The 21,387-nt window shown below is 36.9% G+C and overlaps 1 protein-coding gene across 6 annotated transcripts in view; it reads left to right on the top strand.

Moving 5' to 3' along the window:
- MARK1 (microtubule affinity regulating kinase 1) overlaps window positions 1-19,466 on the top strand; it is a 58,115-nt gene extending 38,649 nt beyond the window's left edge. For 2 of the 6 annotated variants that reach the window (XM_085054752.1, XM_085054756.1), the window contains 9 exons: window positions 2,983-3,082; window positions 3,682-3,794; window positions 5,031-5,184; window positions 6,270-6,463; window positions 9,084-9,184; window positions 11,311-11,469; window positions 12,268-12,522; window positions 15,258-15,302; window positions 17,369-19,466. In XM_085054752.1, the coding sequence (XP_084910878.1) occupies window positions 2,983-3,082; window positions 3,682-3,794; window positions 5,031-5,184; window positions 6,270-6,463; window positions 9,084-9,184; window positions 11,311-11,469; window positions 12,268-12,522; window positions 15,258-15,302; window positions 17,369-17,723 (1,476 nt within the window). In that variant the 3' untranslated portion in view covers window positions 17,724-19,466. Of the gene's footprint in view, window positions 1-2,982; window positions 3,083-3,681; window positions 3,795-5,030; window positions 5,185-6,269; window positions 6,464-9,083; window positions 9,185-11,310; window positions 11,470-12,267; window positions 12,523-13,668; window positions 13,781-15,257; window positions 15,303-17,368 lie in introns of all 6 variants that reach the window. The other 4 variants (XR_014850699.1, XM_085054753.1, XM_085054754.1 and 1 more) reach the window with 4 other exon arrangements.
- The last annotated feature ends 1,921 nt before the right edge of the window (window positions 19,467-21,387 follow it).

Below are 21,387 nucleotides of genomic sequence, written 5' to 3'. Positions count from 1 at the left end.
TTGTAGTGGCATGACATATTTCCTGGCATGGACACTACCTGTGCAAGGAAGCATGCACACACTGAGCTCTGTCTGCATGCAACTCATTCCAAGCTGATGCAGGTTTTTGACTTTTTGTAAATAGTTTTAACTTGAATAAAGTCTGTGCTGAAGAGAATGACGGATGGCTTCTGCTTTACTGATGTGCATTCATTATGTCTAAAGGTCATAATGGTAAGAGTGTAGTCACTTCAAAGATCACTTTTTTCCTGTGTGATGTTGAAGTTCTAGGGAAATAGCTTTTTCTTTTATTGAATATTCCTCTGGATTTTTAGCAGTTTCTCTTCAGATCTACCTTCACTTTCATTCTAGATATTGTAGTGTTATCCAGTTCTAAAATTCCTTCCTGTCCCTGGAGAGAGGTGTTGGATCGCAGCCTCGCAGAAAGAACAAGGTTGTCAGATTGTGTGGCACAGGGAGAGAACAAATGTTATGTGTGATCAAGGGTCTTGAGCCAGTTCCAAAATACTGATAACAGGCATTGATCAGGATGCCAATCTGAGGGGGAGAGAGAAATCACAACCTTTTTTGCAAAGGGATATTCCTGAAATCACTTTTGTTGACTTAAAAAGGGCGGTATGTGGTTTGGGAAAAAAATGACTATTTCTTCTGTCCAAGCACTTCTAAAATTGCATGTTTAGAATGAAAGTATATATTTATTAGAAGCTTCTAAAAGTGGAAAGACAATGTCATCTTAGGTGAGAAGGATTTTTTTTGTGCTTTGCCTTTTGATTATTTGCTCAGTCCCAGCCATACACCCTCTCAGTTCCCATGCATATTTTTGGCAGAGCATCCAAAAGGATGTTAGTCAGTGACATCATCACCAAAGCTGAGATCCACACAGAATCAGCACTGTATGGGTTAGGTTTAGCACTTAGCCTGTGGTAAGGACCAGGCAAATCTTTATTTAAGTGGTTCATTTAGACTTTTTCATTGTTGCAGCAGAGAAGAAACATTTTAGGAGCAAGAGAATGTTGTTATAAACCCGTAAATCTTCCTAGGAAGAGATGGGAAGAATGTACTGTCAGAAAATACGTGGATCTCTTAATTGTCAGGATTTCAACAAATTCCTCTTTCTCTCTCTCCCAGTCTTTAATTCTTTTGCATAGTGTTGCTCTGAAATTCCACCAGAGCAGATTTATGCTTACAGAGTGTAATAAACCAAAATAACCTTGACACAGACAGCTCTTGAGCCAGGGCAGATTTTTATGTGATAGTTTTCCTGAAAATTGAGGGAAAATTCATCAATATCTAGTTGGTTGAAATTTAGATTGGGTCAATGTTTAAGAAATACAGTTTGGGTCAGATTTCTAAATATTCTGACCAAGGCTGTCGCTCTTTAATCATCTGACTGAAAGCCCAGCAGAACTTAAACAAATGTAGTATTGATCTTGGAATTGGATTGTTTGTGTCGCTTCAAAATGCTTGATTGTAAGAGCCTGTTTAAGAGTTGTACAATAACTCAGCGTGCCTCTGAGATCATGTCTTTAAAAGACAGAGGCTAGCAAAAATGTAGATATTTAACAGATGGCAACAGAGACCAGATTACATTGAACTCTAGATCCACCTACTGAAGAGACATGAAAAGCTCTAAGTGGGAATTTTCAGGTTTGCCTGTTAATTCAAGAAGAACTGAGAAAGGGAGGTAGAATTTGAGCAGTGATTGCTGTCACTTCATCGTGCTTAAACTTCAGATGTAATTAACAGTTTATTTAAAAAATTGTGATTGCAGAGACTGCATATTACTCTTTGGGGAGTCTCTCGGGTTACTGCAAGGCTACAAATAAGCGACCAAAGTCTGTTGTCAAGTAGGCTCATGCTCTGTGTGTCCAAAATGCAGTATAGCAATATGTGTTCACAATCCCTCCCTCTTTATCCCCCTCAAAGCCAAAAAACCAATTCCATGACAGAACAAATCTTTAAGTGTTATTGTCAGCAAAATGTTAATTTGCACAAAGTTCTGTATTGTTCTTGTAAGGATACTGCTATTGGGGTCTAATTTGCACTACATACAAAGAATTTGGTTGTATCAATGGAAAATTGAGTCTTTGGCTCTTTGTGAGAAATAACTTAATTTGGTGTTTGCAAGGCATATTTGGAGCCTGTGGGAAACTTGATTTGCTGGCACTTGTTTGTATCTTGTGTCCATATAGTGAGCAGTATTAGCATCTGTCCCTGAAGAGACGTGTGCCTGGTGCTGTTGGAGGGAAAATGATTTTAGCAGTTTAAAGATGAATATGCCCTCAAGGAGAAATTGTGATGGTTAGGGATTCCAGACAATCAATCCTGAAGGCATATAAAAAGATCCAGGCCACAACAGAGGGAAATTTTCCAAAGAAGGCAGGAGAACGTTTTGAACTGAATAACTACATGGCATAGAGAGAGTTAAGAGACATTCCTTCCTCCAGCCAAACTGGGAACATATTTAGGTCAAGTGCAGTGAGAAGATCCATAGGAAAAAATGACCAGTTGGCATTATGATCTTGAAACTAATGACTCTAGGAAGCATCAGGGCATTCCTGAAATATTCTTTAGTTTCTAAACACTTCCTTTGAAGGAGCTTCTCATTGTGATAGAGTTGGTATTGCAGTACCATCTTAGGATGTTAACCAAGAGTAAGGGCATGATTGTCAGTCACTGGGCAAAATCAGATGAGACAGTGGAAGTGAAGGATACAAAATGAAAGATTCTTTTCTTTCAGTAGTTTTTCTCATATTTTGGGCTGGGGGATTGTATTCAAAAGGGTAAATTGTAGGAGAAATGAACTTAGAGAAACAAAAGGGTGTGAGGGGAAAAAGTATGAGGGAAAGAGCAGCATTCAGATTATTGTGAACTTTAAATTGTTTTTCAGCATACAATTTATTGTGCTAGTATACAAGCTAGCACAAATGTAATGGGGTATGGTAAATGATATGTTGGTCCAAAGCTCTTTTCTTTTTTTAGCAAATCATGAAGGATCGGTGGATGAATGTTGGCCATGAAGAAGAAGAACTAAAGCCATATACTGAGCCTGAACCAGATTTCAATGACACCAAGAGAATAGGTAAAGCTTTCAGAAGGATGTTGGATCTGATGTACACAGACAATTTTATCTTGGAAGCCAAACTATTACAGAATTTGACCTACAATCTCATCATACAAATAAAATGCATTCTTTTTATTTAAATGAGAAATTCCATTACAATGGCCTCCTTTTAACTACAGTTGTGACTTCACTGAGCTGACATGAATCTACAAGCACAGCAAAAGACAAATAAGGCTACAGAATTTAACAGACTGAACGAAACAGGTTTTATTATGAGGGCAACAGTTTTTGCCTGCTGTGGTTAGAAAAAGTTACTGTTTTGGCCCAGTAGCTAGTCATAGTTTCTATTTGTCAGTGTTTTGTTTGTTGAATAATATTGAATGTTGTATAAATTAGTTAAGAGTTGTATAATATAGTTGAGAGTTTTCAAGATGAAAATAACAATGAAAGAGGATTTTGTCAGCATTTCCTATTCTTACACAGCAAAAAAAACCTCAGTGGGTTGAGTTGAATCTTAGTTACTTGTAAATTATAAGGCTGTTTTTCTGTTTTCACTGTTCTTTGTCAGTAAACTCAAACACTTACTCTGCTGATATATTTGGCTCTTTTACTTTTAGACATTATGGTCACAATGGGCTTTTCAAGAGAAGAAATCCATGAATCTTTAGTAAACCAAAAGTACGATGAAGTCATGGCTACTTACCTGCTTCTAGGCAGAAAACCACCTGAAGTAAGTGCTATTTAAAATTTCTGTTTTGGCCTTTATATGTTGCTGGGTTAAATGATGTTTTTATTAATTATTTTTTAATCTTTTTTAAAAACTGTGATTGATAACTTATTAATGTCTTTCCCTTTTCATATCTTCTTGGATATCTTTTTAGCTCCCATATGGAGAAATAAATTAAGTCTTCAGCATGTTCATGTTTGCTTGTAAATGTGTTAAATTGCTTTTTTAAAAAGTTGGCTGATAATCTGTAGTGCCATGACTTCTAAGCCTTCTTTCTGTCATGTGTGTTTTCAGTTTAAATCTGAAATAGTTAATACAAATTATTTTTCTAGCTACTCAGATGTGACATCCTTTATTTCTCAGAAATGTGCTCATCCTTTCATACTCACATGCTGTTTTATAGTATATTTACTTATTTAATGAATCATATAATTGTAGTCATTAATAAATTTGTGGCAGAAAATCTTGTGACTGTTTTGGAACTAGAAGGACCTGTACATCTTTTGGGACCACATAGATTTTTCAAGAAATCAGAGACCAAGGCTTTCTTTTTGAAGGAATTTTTTCCTGCTGCTTTGTTGGCTTTCCTTCAATTCCAAGAAAGTGTAGATCTGACATGTGCATCCTTGAGTGCATTTTCTCACATCTCTGAGCCAGAATTCCCTTGTGATGGCAGAGCATGGAGGGAATCTGTCGGAAATCATTTTGACTCAAATGGCTTGGAAGAGGATATTTGTCTTTTCCTCTGCTCTTACATAGAACTTACGCTTCTTAGATATGAACAAATCAGTGGCTGAGTTACAGACCTCACAAAGATGTTTTGAAAGCCATAAGGAATCCTTTAGTCAGTACTTGCTTTTTTAGTCCTTCTGACTCAGTCCAATGCATTTTAAAACTGTTCTGGAGCTATGAATGCTCTTAGGCTTTAAAATAAAACAAAAAAGGCAGAAGAAACCACTCTGTGGCTTAGGTTTTAAAATAGCACCATTTTTGTTTCTGTCAAGATTCTTCTAATTTTATTTTGAGCATTCATTACCTACTTAGCTTTAGCTGTGTGTTTCTAAAGCACATTAAACACAGATGAAGTGATAAAATTAATCTTGAAGAGTATTCAACTCTGGACAAAATTTTAAATTTAAAAAAGAAAGCCTTTGATTGGAACTTCTTGCTTTGTTATGCCATAAAGGTACCAGTAGCATTGAATTTCGTTTATGGTTTGAAAAACTGTTTTTCTTGTAGTTTGAAGCAGGTGATTCGTTGTCCAGCAGCAACTTGGGTCAAAGGTCTCGTCCCAGCAGCGACCTCAACAACAGCTCTGTGCAGTCCCCAGCCCACCTGAAGGTCCAGCGCAGCATCTCCACCAACCAGAAGCAGCGGCGGTTCAGCGATCACGGTGGGGATGACATTCCAACAAGTGAAGCTACAGACAGTTTGGTGGGAATGGGCAGTGTTTGGTGAACCTGGCAGGTCCCCTGCTCTGCATTTGTTGCGTAGCTCATCGTGCTATCTGTGATGTGTGTCTCTCTATGAAAGCTTCTGTGGTAAATGTGGATCCATGCACCTTGCAGATTTAATTCTTTAGGCCTGTTACTTGGTTGACTCATTAAATGAGACATTGGGGGTGTTTTCTGCTTAGGAACTGATGGCAGCTATTGCCCTGGATTAACCCTAAGGGCAGCAAACCAATTATTTTGTCAGTACATTTGGCTGTAGGCCCAAATTGTTTGCTTCCAAGAGATAACAATTTTACCAGGCATTCAGGAAACATTTTCAGGTGAAAGTGCTTAAATCAAAAAGGAATACATATTTAATACATTAAATGAAAGCTATCAAGTTGCTATAAATATTTCTAAAATGTTTGGCCTTTTTCTCTGCCTAGTTTACATTATTGTTTCCTGCATTTTTTGTCCAAAAAAAGAAACCAATGTTGTGAAAATTGTTAGCTGATGTGATTATATTTCAAAGGAATGTGAAAGTCTACTGACGAAGGTGTTTTCCCAAAACATTTTAAAGAATTATGAGAGTGATAGAGTTATGATTTTTTCCAAGTATAAACATGTTTGTAAACAAACATGTAGGGTTTTCAGGGGAAAGTAATCTTTCATAGTATTTAGAGGAAAAGGCATGCAGCAAAAAGTACTAAAAACAATTTTGAAAAATATAATTTAATTCCTTTTTTCATAATATGGTACAAATTGCATGAATTTAAAATGAGAATTAAAATGCTCTTATAGGTTTTACATATTGATGTGAAATGGGAAGTAATTCTGAGCTGCAAATTGGTAGTGAACAGAGAGTGGATAAAAAGAACACAGGTTGTCACAGCTCGATTTAGTAGGTTGGTCTGTGTGCTCAGTTTGCCGTCAGAGTTGTTCAAATGCTTTTTTTGGACTCGAAGCATTATATTTAGACTACTTTGGCCAAGAAAAATGCAGTGATTATTTTTAGATATTTATTAATTCTATTTTTATTTGGCAGTTGGCCCCTCGATTCCTCCTGCTGTGTCATACACAAAAAGGTCTCAGGCAAACAGTGTGGAAAGTGAACAGAAAGAAGACTGGGACAAGGATGTCTCACGCAAACTTGGCAGCACTACAGTGGGATCCAAAGGAGAGATGGCTGCAAGTCCACTTGTGGGTCCAGAAAGAAAGAAATCAAGTGCAGTAACCAGTGTGAGTTGTGTGTGCTTTTGGCTTGTTATATTTATTTTTCCCTATTTAAACAAAATGTGCAGCACAAGGTTACTGTAGACATAATGGGTACCGAATAAGCCACTAAGTCTATTTCTGGTAACTTTTACTGGCAGACAGAAATAGGCTACAGTGGATGCCTTTTAAAATAAACCTTTCCCTTCCCCCATAACTTCACTTTTTCTAACACTAACATAACAGTAAACATGAGAATGTCTGCACTTGGGCAAACTTTTTCTGTCAAGAAAAATACTGGATATTTAAGGAAAGAACATAAGAAGGGAGCCAATATGGAGTGCTCTTTTTCTGGTTTCTAATGCTTGTCTATCTACAAGAAAGTCAAGGGACTTCTGAATTAGAGATTTCATCTGATCAATCCTACATAATCTCTCGTGAACTTTCTCTGTAAATTTGGTGTTTAGTTTTCTGAAACCACTTCATTTTGGACTTCAGAAATGGGGTGAGATGAGGGGGGACAACCCACTTGTTTTCTCTGGTGTGTGTGCCTACTGATGATATTATTTTTACCACCTGACTGTTGTATTAAGGAACTGAACTAGGAAATTAATTATTTCTTAATGCTTCTGTTATGATATTCACAGTTCTGTAAACTGCTATCATTACTGCCTCAAACATCTTTGTTCCAAATAGCAGAGTCTGTCTCTTCTAATGTGAAAGCATCTGTTTGCCTTGTGGTAATTCCAGTGGTGAAACTGTGCAGTAGTATCGGTGTTTAGGATTCACAGTGAAAAAATACTGCATGGTGTTTAAACAGCTATTTAGGAGGAAGAGTTCATGTGGGGAGGAAAAAAAACATGAGTAATGATTTAAGATTCAAGTATATTTTGTGCTATTTAGGAGAGATGGTCTATTAAATACAAAAATTCTTGCCATCTTTTAGTACAGTGGAATGGCAGCAGGAATTCTCATTGTCATTTGGGATTCTGTGTGTGCTTCTATCTTGGATATTCTGGAAAGAAGATATGCATTTCTGCTAGAATTTTCTGAAAGCAAAATAAATGCCGAAGTTCATTTAACTCCTAATGTTCTGTAGGCTGTGTCTGCAATACATCTGCAGATGCTTTAAACAGATATATATTTTTTTTAATTGTAAATAAGGTTGTTGTCCTCCCTCCCCCCCACCAAGAGTCTTTGAAAGTATGGCTGTGTGGATTGCATGCAGGAACTTTGCATCTAAGGTTAGATTTCCTGTCTGAGCTTCCCAAATCTATATTGCCCCAAAGCTGATTCGAGTCATGTATGGTACAAGCTGATATGTCACAAGCATTTTTCTGCTTTGTGAGAACTAATTAAATGGTGTATCTTTGCTATGAAGAATGAGAAATTGATTTACTTGCTAATGTCAACTTCAGTATTTGTACATTTTTAGTTCTGTTACTATTTTGGGGACTTTCAAAGGCTTTGTGATGGGCATGATTAAGGAATATTGGTGTCTGATATTGCAATTGTAGTTCAAGGTTGGGCAGCTTACACAGATAGTGAATATTTTTGTTTAAAACACAAGCATTTAAAGTGAACAAAGCTAATTTAATGTGGATTTTTAAATACTTTTGTGTAACTTTTTGGGGGTAACGTGATAGGGAAGGCAGAATTTCTCGAAAACATATTTATCACCTTCAGTCATATTACTGTAACTTAGGAGAGTTTAATTTCAGAAACAGTTACTGCAGTTGTTAATCTTCCTTAAAAATTTGCCTTAAAACAGTTTATTCGGTGGTCTCTGTGGGGTCATATTAATGCTGAAAAACTGTATGTGAGGGAGACCTAAACACAGTAAATCTTGCAGAGTTCATGATGTCCTACAGTACCTGAGTCTAGGGTATTTGAAATCTTTTGCCAGCAGGCATCAGAATGTAATGTTAGCATGGTGCAACTTCTCCCACCGCAAATTCAGTATGCGCTGTATTAAAAAGTGAGAATTGTATGTCATGTACTAAAGCTAAGCCTTCAGCAGCTAACCCGTGTGTACTAGGGATGGAGAGAATGTTTGTAGTTATTTTATTAAGATTATACAAACTGAAATTAGTAATAGAAAGAAATATGACCAGTATTTGTTGCTACAAGACATATTTGCTGTATTATCTGCACCATAATTTCTGGGCTGACTGACATTGATAGTATTTCCATTTTCCTCTTGAAAGGTCTTTTGACAGGGGCAACAGACTGGAGCCCTTACTGGAAAATTATGCTGTGCAGGAAAGCCTTTCAGCCAGCCATAGGTGTGTTCTCTGGGATCCCAGTTTGTTGTATCCCAGGGACAAATAATACAGTAATACAATATGTGGGAATTGCATAATAATATTTCGTAAAGCATGTGTCAGCAAAATTAAATTTCTTTGTGTTCTCTAGCTGTATTCTCAACGGTGCAGTAATGAGATGGTAAATGAGCTATTGGAAAAAAATAGCTGATGATATAAATGATTTGTGTTGACAAATTGACTTAGTACATTTGAAAGCATTAACAATATACATAAGTGGCTGGAATGGTGTTTTGATTTGCTTCTTCCAATGCTTAGACTTTTGTACAACATAATACACAGTAGAAGAAAGGTGTTTAATTTTAGTCTTAATTTCCTTGTAGAATAATGTGTTTTCTGGTAGTGGAATGACAAGGAGGAACACTTACGTTTGTGAACGTTCTTCAGATCGCTATTCTGCAATACAGAATGGGAAGGACAACAGGTATTGTTCAGCTTTTCTTGCTTATTAGTTTGGGTACAAGAGCTGAGGCACAGAAGAAGCAGATTATGCAATTAATACCATTAATCATGGTGTGAAATACATGAAGTCCAAGTGTATGTTTTCATCTTCCATTGCTGTTTCTTTGTTTGTGGTGAATTTTTAAACTAAATGTATGCTTCTTTGTGTGGAATCATATTGATTACTGAGGGTTGTCTTCCAACACAGAATGAAGTAATTGTACTAACAACTAATTGCTAAGTGGGCAGTTATGCTGTGGAGAGCTTCAGATGGATTGCTCTGACAGTGTAGCCTGACCCTTTTTCATTTCCCCGTAATCACTCAAAAAAGCTGAAATGGTTAAAACTTTGAACTTTTTGGTCTAAATATTTTCATGATGGTGGTAACCAATTTCCACCTACTTGTGGGATGACAATGACACTCAGTTTAGTATGGTTTGTTAAGTAATATTGTGTTTAACACTGACAGTTCATCTTTTTTTAAATCTGCTTTTCATCCCTTGGGTTAGTTAAACCCTGTACTTGACTGAAAAATAAAATACTGGCTTTAATGGACAGTAATAAAAAATGGATTTTTTTTTTTTTTTTTTAGATTCAAATAACAGGTCTTACTCTGATGCTTTTTAGCTATTCAAATACAACAGTTACTGTCAAACGAACAAAAAAATTCATAGCATGAAATAGCATAATCTAGTAAACTAGTTTTCTTTTGTTTTCTGTCATAGTGTTTGAATTTAAAGATGCATAAAATTTTGCAAGTAAGAGAAGCATAGGGTTGTTTACAATAAAATGATAAGCTATGGAACGTGTAAAGTATAACTATTTAAGGAAATACATTAAAAGGCAGAAAACTAATTTTAAGTATTTAAATTATTTCAGAGTATTAGATGGGTGCTTTCAAAAGTGTTTTCCCAAATTTTTGTGTATAGTTTCAAATATTTGAACAGAGGTATTAACAATCCATTTTTGAAAAGAAATGAGATAATATTTTTTAGGTAGAGGGTTAAAATATATATTAAAATATTTTTTCTGACCTCACAAGGATATTTTTCCGTCAAGAGATTTAACAGACAAAACACTATAATGGGAAGGGATTTTTTCCAAGTTTTTCATTTTACAGTTCAATTTTTTTCCATACTTTTGAAAGACTCTTAATCCCTGTTCCTTTCATGAATGCAATGAATATCATGCTCAGTTTTTTGACCATACCCTAAAAAATGAAGAATTATTTCCTTTTTAGATGTATTATTTGCCTTTCCTACAAAATAAGCAGTGTTGGAGCTGAATTCGGTGCAGCTGAATGTCTTGTGTCATCAAATTACTAATCTGAAATCTTCACCTCTTTGCTACAGATATTATTGAGCTGTGGGATTGTAGTTGCTAATACATTATTAATGCCATTTCACTTATGCTTATAGAGGCAAAGCTGTATTTTGCCTTAATTTATTTGACTTTTGTTTTAAAAATTAATGGCACAATAGTTTTGCCACTACTTTCATCCTTCTTGCCACTTAAGGAAGGAGAAATAAAAGTACTGGAAGAAGGAAACTACTTTGAAAGGTTTAACTCAGCCCAGCAGTGTCTGGGATAGTCCCAAGGAGAAGGACAACTTTGTCCTTTAAACGCAGTCACTTCCAAGTAATAATGCAACAGCAGTTCCAGATGTTTCAAGTTTTAGATGTTTGTTTTAACTGCAGTTAAGGGTATTCAGTTCACAAAAATGAAGAGTGTCTATTTAATCAGTATATTTAAGTATTTGTGAATTTATTTTTCAGTATTATTTATTATGTCATTGTATTCTTTGTAGTCTTTCATTACTTTGAATATTGTGCGTGTAAGCTTTTATCTTGGGAGGAATTAAAAGGCCTAACTTAACATATACAGTGAATTCATTTATGGATGAACATAATTTTCTTAGAATTCTGTATTCTTTAGCTGACTAAGGCAGCCTGGTCACTCAGTCTTCGTTTAATTAAACAGCACTGCTGTGTTCTAAAAGAAGAAATCAGTTATTTTTCCTCTTTTTTTTTTTTAAGGGGGTTTACACTAACCTTTCCTTTTTTCCCTTGCCATTTGTCCATCCCTCCTGCCTTGCTGCCATGAAAAAAGCCTGACGGAAATGTCTGCAAGCAGCACATCCTCTGCAGGCTCTGCAGTGGCCTCTGTCTCCACGCGCCCTCGACATCAAAAGTCAATGTCTGCCTCTGGTCACCCTATCAAAGTCACACTGCCAACCATCAAAGATGGTACTGAAGCTTACCGACCAAGGTAACAGATTGATGGGCATTTCTTCACTGCTGTGCACTTCAAAAATGCTGTTGTTCAGTTCACGGTAGACCTCAAAGCATTTGAAATCCAGTCAAAACTGCCACGTTGCGTTCTGGTTTTAAACAGTAGCTTACTTGAGTATTGTGGGTATTATGGATTATTTGAGCCTGGTTTTGTTCATGGCACACGTTTGCAAGCTGTTAAAGAAGTTCCTTGACTGCCTCCCTCTGGAAACTTCTGGAAAACATAAGTAGTTAAGAATTTGACTACTCTAGATAGGACTGTACAATGCAGTTCACCATAAATTGAAATTAAAGTCCAGAATTTTAACATCTCTTATTTGTAGATTGCTACACTCATTGGTGTCTAAAAGCACCACAGTATAGTTGTTGTTACTATTAACTGCCTGAATAGCTTTACACACTTACTGCTGTCAGTTTATGACTTGAGAAATAGCCATTAAGTTTTTTGGGAGTGCTTGTGTTAGGAGTATTAATGAACAGATTTTTCCAGAAGAGAGCTGGGAACACTTTCAGGTCTTGCTACAGACTTTTCTACCTTTTTCCTTTGTCCTATTATCGGCATGTACTTTTTTTACAGCTCTAATACTTGACATAATTTGATTTTACAATGAAAATATCTCTATATTATTTCTGAGTATAAATCATAAATCAGTAGCACGTTCAGTTTTTAAAAAGACTCAGCAGCGGGGTTTCTTTCCTGTCTTTGAGAAGCAGTTGTCGTGTAGGAGGGTTTTCAGCCTAGTCTTCCTCGTTATTTATGCTTCTGTTTTCCCAGCAGTGCAACTCAAAGAGTGCCTGCTGCCTCCCCATCTGCTCATAGCATTAGCACTACCACTCCAGACCGGACCCGCTTTCCCCGGGGCAGCTCCAGCCGAAGCACTTTCCACGGGGAGCAGCTGCGGGAGCGGCGCAACGCCACCTACAATGGCCCTCCTGCCTCGCCCTCCCACGAAACTGGGGCTTTTGCACACGCCAGGAGAGGGACATCAACTGGCATCATCAGCAAGATAACCTCCAAGTTTGTTCGCAGGTTGGTACCTCGAGTTTTTAAGAGGAAAAGAAAATGTAAAGTCCAGCCTATAATCAGGGCCCTAATTGTGAAGTCTTTAACAATTTCTAGTTCAAGTTTGAAATAAATATAAATTTAGCTAGAATTCTGCTTGGTTTGTGTGTTCCTTCCAGAATCTGCCTTGTTTTACTTCTCTGTATATATTGTAACCATTGTTTGACCAGGTATTCTGCTTCTTTATCTCAAAGGAGCACGAGAACGCTGCTCAAAAGGGGCCTTTGCTCCTGTTTTACCCTTACAACACAACTAAATTAAAATCAAAGTAATGTAAATACAATGACTTCACAATGAGTCATTAATAAATGTAACAATATTTTACTTTTTTAATTGGATGCAGTTTGTTGCAAGGGCTATATTTACAATCATTTTAATGCTATGCCTAAAAGGAATAGGTATTCACAAGTTATTTCAGGTAATTCTAAAATCTGTGAATAAGTGAGAAGTTAGAAGCAGGCAGAAGTCTGGAAGTGTGGAAATAATAGTATTTCAGTATCATACAGCCTCTTCTATTATGCCACCAGATTCTTCAAATGTAAGTTCAGGTTTCTGAAAGAAGAGAACCCACACATCTTGGGTTTGCATTCATTCCAGTGACAATGCTAACAGTAATAATACTGTGAGGAGAGGTGCTGAGACTTTCAAATACACTATTTAATACCCAACAACTGTTGATTTAGCAGTCACAAGAGCTTTCCCAAAAGGGGACTTCATTTTCAGTTTGCCTCTTTCTTTATATTTTAATTTTCAAGCTTGTTTATAGATGTGTCCAAAGTGCATTATTCTCAGTTTTACAACATAATTATATACTGGAAATGTCTCTTTCCTTTGCAGAAGCATCCTGTTATGCCCTGAATTCTATCACTTGTCTGTAGGGAAAAAAAAGATAAATTCAAAGTTAGGTTAAGCTAGTAGTTGCAAATTTGTAAGTAAAATATCATGAATTGCATAAGGTGGAACTACAAGGGAAGAGAGAAAATTGGAAATGCAGTCATGTTCCTCACAAAACTGATTTCACCTGGTGAGCTGATAGTGCATCAGTGTATGTCTAAGTAATACCTCCTATGAAGACCTAAAAGGAAAAATATATGAATTATTTTCTTTTTCCAGAAACCTGAACATACAGGATTATGATCCTCCGTTATTGGTATCTCCAGCACTTATATAGTTGGAAGGGGAGAATTGTTCTCTGATTTTGAAGAGGAAAAAGTATCACAGCAAAGTTAGTCAGCTGTTGTCAGTATAGATTTCTAAATGGGAAGAAAGGTATTTTCTGTTGGGTAATTAACCAATTTCAAGAGCACAGGCTGGTTTTTTTGAGTAATAGCTCATTATTTGCAAGAAATGGTATCTTGAATTTTTTTTAGAGTTAGGTCAAAGAAATAATATTTTCATTATCTTAAACTACAATATTAAACTAATATCTTAAACTATGTGTTTAGAATTAACATATCTTAAATTGATGTCTTTTAAATTTATCTTTATTATAGAAGGTTTTATACAATTTCCTATTATGTTTTATACTGTTAGAAGTATATTTTGTCAAGGCCCTGTAGGGTATATGTGTGTTTTGTTGCTTGTGAAGGTGGGGTGTTTTGGTGTGTTTTTTTGTTTGTTTGTTTTTTTATTTGGGTTGTTCGAGACTTAATGGCTGGGATTACAGGGGTGGAGGTTCAGGGGGTTATTTTTTTGCTGTTCTTTAGTTGGATCACATAACTTTTAACTTCTGTACTGTTCAGGAAGTAATGGTTTAAAGCATACTTTGACTAGAAGGTGTCATGAAAGACTTTTTTTTCCTAACTTTTGACAAGGGTAAATGCCTTTTCTGGTAAGTATATAAAATAAATTCATAATGAGAATGCTTAGTGAATAGGGTATTGAAGTATTTTGAATCAGTGGTTTATGTCAAATGATAGTTCCCTGGTGTTAGTTACTAAAGTATTTGTGTTTTGAAGGTATTACGTTAATTAGGTAATTGAAATTGTGTGCTAAAATGTACAGCAGCACTAGGAACATACCTAGGTGGCTTTATACAGAGTGGATATATTTCAAGTTGCTTCATACTAAAAACACAATATAAAACAGTTCCTTGCAAAGCACAGCTCTAATACAACAAGTTGACAATATGTTTAATCTCGAGTTCTCTGGTAATCTCACTGAAGTCAGTGTAACAGTTGATTTGGTTAAAAATAAGCAGATGTTGAAATAAGGTGTCGAACTGGGCTCCAAACATTTGGTCTCACAAACTCTTAGGCACATCTTACTGTTAATTGCTTGAGTGTGCTTAAGTGTGGGCTTGTCTCAAAGTGCTTTCAGGACTGAGATACAAAGGCCTGACCCACAAGGGTGCAGAGTAGGGCCACCTTGACCAACTGCTCCTCTGTGCTTGCTGGAATAACATGTGGCCATTGCTCTGTCTGCAGTAGGTTCAGAACAACATTAGTTCAGTTAATTTTGCCATCAACTGTGGAAAAAAAATTAAACAATGACATGTAGAGCTGAAAGAAGCTAAAGTGTCATAAAGGGAAACTAAAATTACAGCTGTGAAAAAATACTGTTAAACAATATTAGGCTTGACATTATTATACTGATTTTTTTTTTTTTCTTCAGTAGCTATTTAACATTGTTCTAGGTGTAGGTTTTCTTAACTTTTATTTTTCACCTTTATCATTGAATCTCAACCTTAACTTTGTTTTGAGGGATCCAAGTGAAGGCGAAGCCAGTGGCAGAACTGACACCTCAAGGTGAGGAGTCACTATTAATACTTCGCTCCTAGGTCTTTTGAATCAAGTGATTTCTTAAAGCCTTTTAATCAGGGTGTAAAAGAGAACAGTGCTTAAGTATTCTGTATTTCAAAAATGTTTTCTCTTTGGGGGGAGGGGGTCTTGGTGAGGTCCTTTATATCCCTCATTTCTGCTTTCTTGCGAAGTATTTAATATAAAACTTTATGTAAGCATATTCCTTTGAATAATAAAGCCCCATGTAGGAGTTAAACAGTCCTTTAGGCACTTGAAATCATGTTTTGACTTACAAATATTTAATGGTGTTTACTTTTGGTTTCAGTGGACAGTGTAAATACTTCGTGTGTCTGTGTGTATATATGTATCTATTAAATTTTTACTATAGTTACATACCGTGCTCATTACTAAAGCTGCTGCTTGCCATAAGTAAACACCTTACAGTCCCTGAGAAATGAATGTCACTTGCTCTGAGAAATAAAGCAAGTGACATTCAGACAAAAGGGGTGGTGACCGCCAAATATTGAATTTCTGTGGCAACCACTGTACACAAATCTATAGATGCTTTGTTAGCAGTGAAACATTCCTTCATATGCTCATTTTCCAGTGTATCTGCTCTTTTGCCATGTCTCAGCATTTGGTTCTGCATTTTTGGTGCGCTTAAGCACAGTGCATACCTCTTTATTTTTCTGCTCTCTAATGAACAGGCATTGTAGTTTGCATTCATTCTGAACTGGTCACTTACAGAAAGTATTGATTTAGTTTTCAAAACAGAAAGCCTCTATTTAAAAAATAAACACCACATTCTTAACAGGATACACTATATAATAAAACACAATGCATTTACCTAAGTTAGCCTGTTTCAATTCAGAGTATTAGCTGTCAAATTCTTGGATGTGGAAAGGGAAAAGAGATTGAGTGGTCAAATGAAGTGTAAAGTTGCTTTCAGCTCTTGCTTTCATTCTCTAGCTTTCTCTGCTTTTTGTCATCCTACAGTGTCTGTTTTGGGCTTAAAAAGTCATTTGAGATCTTATCCCTGCTCTATCCCTTAATATCAATGTGGTTCTCTGGGGATCACACAAAGTTAAGTTAAAAGTGCTTGTTTTGACTCCTCTCTGAATAATGACGGTTTCTAGACTCAAAATGAGAGCAGCACCTTTCTGCAAGAGATGGATGGGGTGGCATCAGCATCAGGAGTACCTGGGGCAAGAACAGATACAGCTGACTGTGGAATTCCTTTAAAATAATTAGTGCTGTTTCTCAGAATGTTTTCTGCAATGGGATAAGTAATCTGTTTGATAAGGGAGCATCAGACTAAGAACATTAATTGGAAATTGCTCTCTTGCAATTTTGTCCTTTATCAAATAAACTACTTTGTGTCTATTCATAAAATACACGTTGCTGTTTCTTATGTGTGAAAGCTGCTGGCCGTGCACTTAAATGGTGACTGACAGGCTGTTTACAACCAAATTACAGTCCAAAATTCTGCCTCATCAGTTAAAATAAAACACGTTATTATAAAGTCTTTTGACACAGAGAGAGGTCAAAAATCTAAAATAAAAAGGGGGGGGAAGGCAGAAAAGAGGGGAGGGAGTTAACTAAAGACTTTGTGAATTGCAGGGTGGGATTTCTTCCTCTGCTGCTTTTACAGTATGATTTCCGCTTCAGGACTGTGTCCCTCAACTTCAGTTTTGTTGGTGTATGGCATGCTCCAGACCATGAAATCAGCAGAACTTCAGTCATGCTTTTACATAGATTCCACTTTCTTTGGAGCAGTATGGAGTAACGTGTGTCTGCTGCAGTTACCATTGCACATGTTGTCATCAGAACATCGCAGAGCAGGGGTTTCCAAACTTGCTTTGCCATGTGCCACTACTGTGGCACAGTGCCGTGCTGAGAGCACACGGGGCATGACTGTTCAGCAGTGTCCATCCAGCTCCTTGAATTAGCTTGCCCGTGACTAGTGGCATATCAATGGCAGTTTAGAAACCCCTGGTCAAGAACTGTATTTCTCTTCTCTCTCTTGGCTACACTGCTTTGGTTTTGACTTTGCTGTATGTCACTTGTTCCAGGAGTGTTTCTGGGGAGCCTAAAGACAGAGAGAAGGAGGATAGCAAAGATTCAAAGCCACGCTCCTTGCGGTTCACATGGAGTATGAAGACCACAAGTTCTATGGACCCGAACGATATGATGAGAGAGATTCGGAAAGTGTTAGATGCTAATAACTGTGATTATGAACAAAAAGAGAGGTTTTTGCTCTTCTGTGTCCACGGCGACGCACGACAAGACAGCCTTGTTCAGTGGGAGATGGAAGTCTGCAAACTGCCACGATTGTCACTCAATGGAGTTCGCTTCAAGAGAATATCTGGGACTTCTATCGCATTTAAGAACATTGCATCCAAGATAGCAAACGAGCTTAAGCTGTAAAGAGAACCTAAATTCTTTGGGATCAGGGAAGATTCATACATGATCTACACTTTGAATGTACTGGTTTCGCCTAATGTGATTGGCCTGTGAAACTCCCCATGTAGAAATTGCCCTTATTGCAATAAGGTTATACATAGTTATTCAGAATTGTAAAGTTAAATCCAGTATGACCTATATTAAATAACTGTAGCTAAAGAAGTTATGTTCACATGTACAGGTAAGTATATAGAGCATTCTGTTCATTTTATGTTCATAGAGTTGTATAATAAAAAGATGACTGCTTAAATTCAGATCTTGTATAGTTGTCTAGATTTCTGCACAGAAATGTATGTTCGATGCTTTGAGTTGGAAAAGTTCTTCCCTATCATTTACATTTTTGGTGAGTTTTATAAGTCTTACCTCTACCATGCGTTTTTTAAAAAACTTGTGTCCTGAGTCAAATGCACAAAACTAGTTTTCACAACTGTAGCATGACCATTTTTAATTATTTAAAAATTGTTCATGAGTTGAACCAAAAGTCAATGAGTAATTGGCTTTGGTTCTACATGAGACTGTTCCTGCTTATCTTTGGCTCTTACCCTTGTTATTGGACAGTGTTTAGTTCAAAAAAAGACACAAACATGTTTACAGTGTTGGCACTTACAGTTTAGAAACTTTGTTCTGCCTTTGGTCAGCTCAGAGCTGTGGGGGAACAGAAACCAGGCATAAGTGATTTCTGTCTGCAAATTCCAGTGCTTATTCCCATGGCCCATTACCAAATGTAGCACCAAAACAGAGAACCGGAATTACTTCATTTGAATACCTTGGTGTAAAATATCACGTATTTGCTGCCTTCAGAATACTACAAATTCCATTTTATAGAAATATATTAACATTGGGACTGTTTAATAGCACAAGATAATCTGAAGTGTTGACCAATTGTGTAAGTTAATAATACCACCTCAGGAATTAGCTTGGCTTTTGGAACATGTGCCCCAAAGAGTACATGCAATTCCACATAATATTTTACAGTTAAACATACATTGTTTATAATGATAAATTGTTGATTTATGCTTTCGTGGTTGTACAGTTTGTTCCCATGTAACCTGTTTGTGTTTAATATTTTACCAGATTTCTTGTATTTATTCCACATCATTATGCCTGTAATGTGCAGCTTTGTAATTAGGCACTTGCCTACAGAAAAGGAAAAAAAAACCCAGCCCCACATTTTTTTTCCTTCATAATTAATGATTATAAACTATGTAAAACCACTAGTACTGGTACATTTTAATACTTGTTCTTTTGTACTGAATTAACCATAGAGGTTGGTTGTGCAATGTTATTTAATGTCGTAATTACTGTAATATCAACATATGGGCCCCATCTGCACACTCTTGTGAAGAATAGAAAGTTCATTAAGAAATTGTCACTTTAAAAAATAAAAATTAAAAAAAAAGCTGTGGTAAACTCTGTAACCCTAAGTTAGAAAGCTGTAAGTGTAGTAAATGTGCCATTCTCTAATGGCTTCTTGACCGAGATGGACTTTACATACTGTACTGTGATGTAGCTTTCCTATGTAACAGTTATGTTCGGAAATGGACGTGTATTGTTGCCTTAGAAAAAGGGTGGTGTTTGGAAAGAAAGAACTGTAGCCCCTTTTCTTTTTTTTTTATCTGATGTTCATTGAAACAAAATCTGATGCAAGTCATCTTGATTCACTGGTGCACTCTATTAAAACTTACTTGAACAGTTCTCATACTAAAATATTGTTGTTTGCCCTTTATAAAATTACAACCATTACTGTAGGTAGCAAAACAATTTAAAGGTGCACAGGCTCCATCTTCAATATTGGGTGAATTCAGGATTAGCACTGCATGGGTTCAGTGGTCCTGCACTGTCAAGAAACTAGCAGTGGTTTAGTATTGCTTAGAAATGGATGTCCAGGCTCTTTTTACAGGGATTCACCAAAAATCAGCCTGGGGAGGAGGGGGTTGTATGTCGGCTCAGTTTACCCATAACTGTCCATAAATGCTTGATTATTTTTTAAATACACCACTGGAATGTAACCATGATGCTAATATAAGGTCATCTGTGAACTTGGTCATGAAACAAAACCCTTTGCCTTTTCAGAAGGTTCAGTGGAAAAAATATAGGTCATGCTGTGAGACAGTAGATTAAGTACTTAGGAAAGCTTCCCACTTTACAGGCGTTGTTTTTCCATGGCTAACTTTGCCCTAGATTGTCGCCGGTTTTCACCACTCCCTATAACCAGAGATGTAGTGATGTTCTATAAAACACAGATAGCTTTTCCAGAACACAGAGCTGACAAATTTTAGTTCAGCTCTCCCATAAAACATGGTGCTGTGAATTTAATGTGTTACATATAACAGGTCTGCTTGCAAATAGTCTTCTTTCCAGTGACTGTCAGCAGTGTGAAATTGCCCTGATTCCTAAACCCTGCTGCCCTCCTCCTTTTGCCTTGCTGGAAGATGAGCTGTGACCCACCTAATGCTCTCCATAGCAAATACACCAGGAGCTTCCTCAAGGACACTGTCTGGGTGCAAAAGGTGTAGGTGCACACAAGTGCGGCATTTGGCTTTCCAAATCTCCTCCTGCCCCAGCAGGAATAAGATGGGAAGATCAGGGAAAGCAGTTCTGAAAAGTCTCTGGTTTTATTGGCAAACAGAGTTTTCTTAATCTGGGATCAGTTACTGCATGGCTCAGCTGGTCTGGGTTGGTCTTTTTTTCTTTTTTTCGCATTATTTCTTTCTTTGAGATATACAGACATTTCCAAACTTCGTGCAATCCCTTTTCACACAGTCCAGTTTAGAAATATTAAAAGTATATAAATCAGTGAAAAGACAATAAACAGTCATTCCTGGTCCCCTGAATGAATGACACTGCTGGACAACCAAGGGGGGTCATTAATGCCATATGGTTTTGCTGATGCTAAAATTCTATTAAGACATGAGATTTTGGTATGTGGTGTCATACAGCTTATGGTACCTTGGACCAATTCATCTCAGAACATGTGATTCCCGTGCAACCAAGTAAATGGAGACTAAATCTCAGCTGAGAGATGTATTCTCTGAAGTTTTGATAGCTGAATTCTAGAAAAGGAAGCAAACTCCTGAGGTACAAACCCAGTCTGTTGGGAAAGGCCTGGCCTCTTGAGAAGATGGTGAAAGATTATCTACATCTGCCTTCTCATTTAAGGGCAGGTATACGTTCCCTAATGGCTCTATATAGAAAACCTAAACATAAACACTTTTCAAAGCTCCTGAAAAATATTCAATGCATTTCTTTAAGATTTTTGAAAGTAGGATTTTATCTTGTTAACTTGAAGCTATTTAGCAGCTGCTGAACAGATTATTGATATATTATTTCTTGATGCTTCAGCTTAATCAGCAACAAGCAATTACTTCATCCCTCAAACTATCTAAGAAGCACATAAAAATCTACAGCAATGCAAAATTTACCTCTCCTATGCCTTGCTGCTTCAGGTCCCCCACCATGCAGTTGGTGTGGATCTGTGGTGCTACTCTTTTTCAGTATCTTTGCAGGGTTCAGGACACACTTAAACCTCTAGAATGCAGGCAAGCTCAACATCTGACCCCAGGAGGTGAGGGAAGAACTGGGTGTCTCAGAAACGAGCCCTGCAGACACTGCCGCAACCAGAGCCCAG

The sequence above is a fragment of the Lichenostomus cassidix genome, chromosome 3 (assembly GCF_008360975.1).
Source record: "Lichenostomus cassidix isolate B80296 chromosome 3, HeHo_3.0, whole genome shotgun sequence".
Lineage (NCBI taxonomy): Eukaryota > Metazoa > Chordata > Aves > Passeriformes > Meliphagidae > Lichenostomus > Lichenostomus cassidix.
The sequence above is the reverse complement of the archived record's forward strand: the minus strand, read 5'-3'. Positions and strand labels throughout refer to the sequence as shown.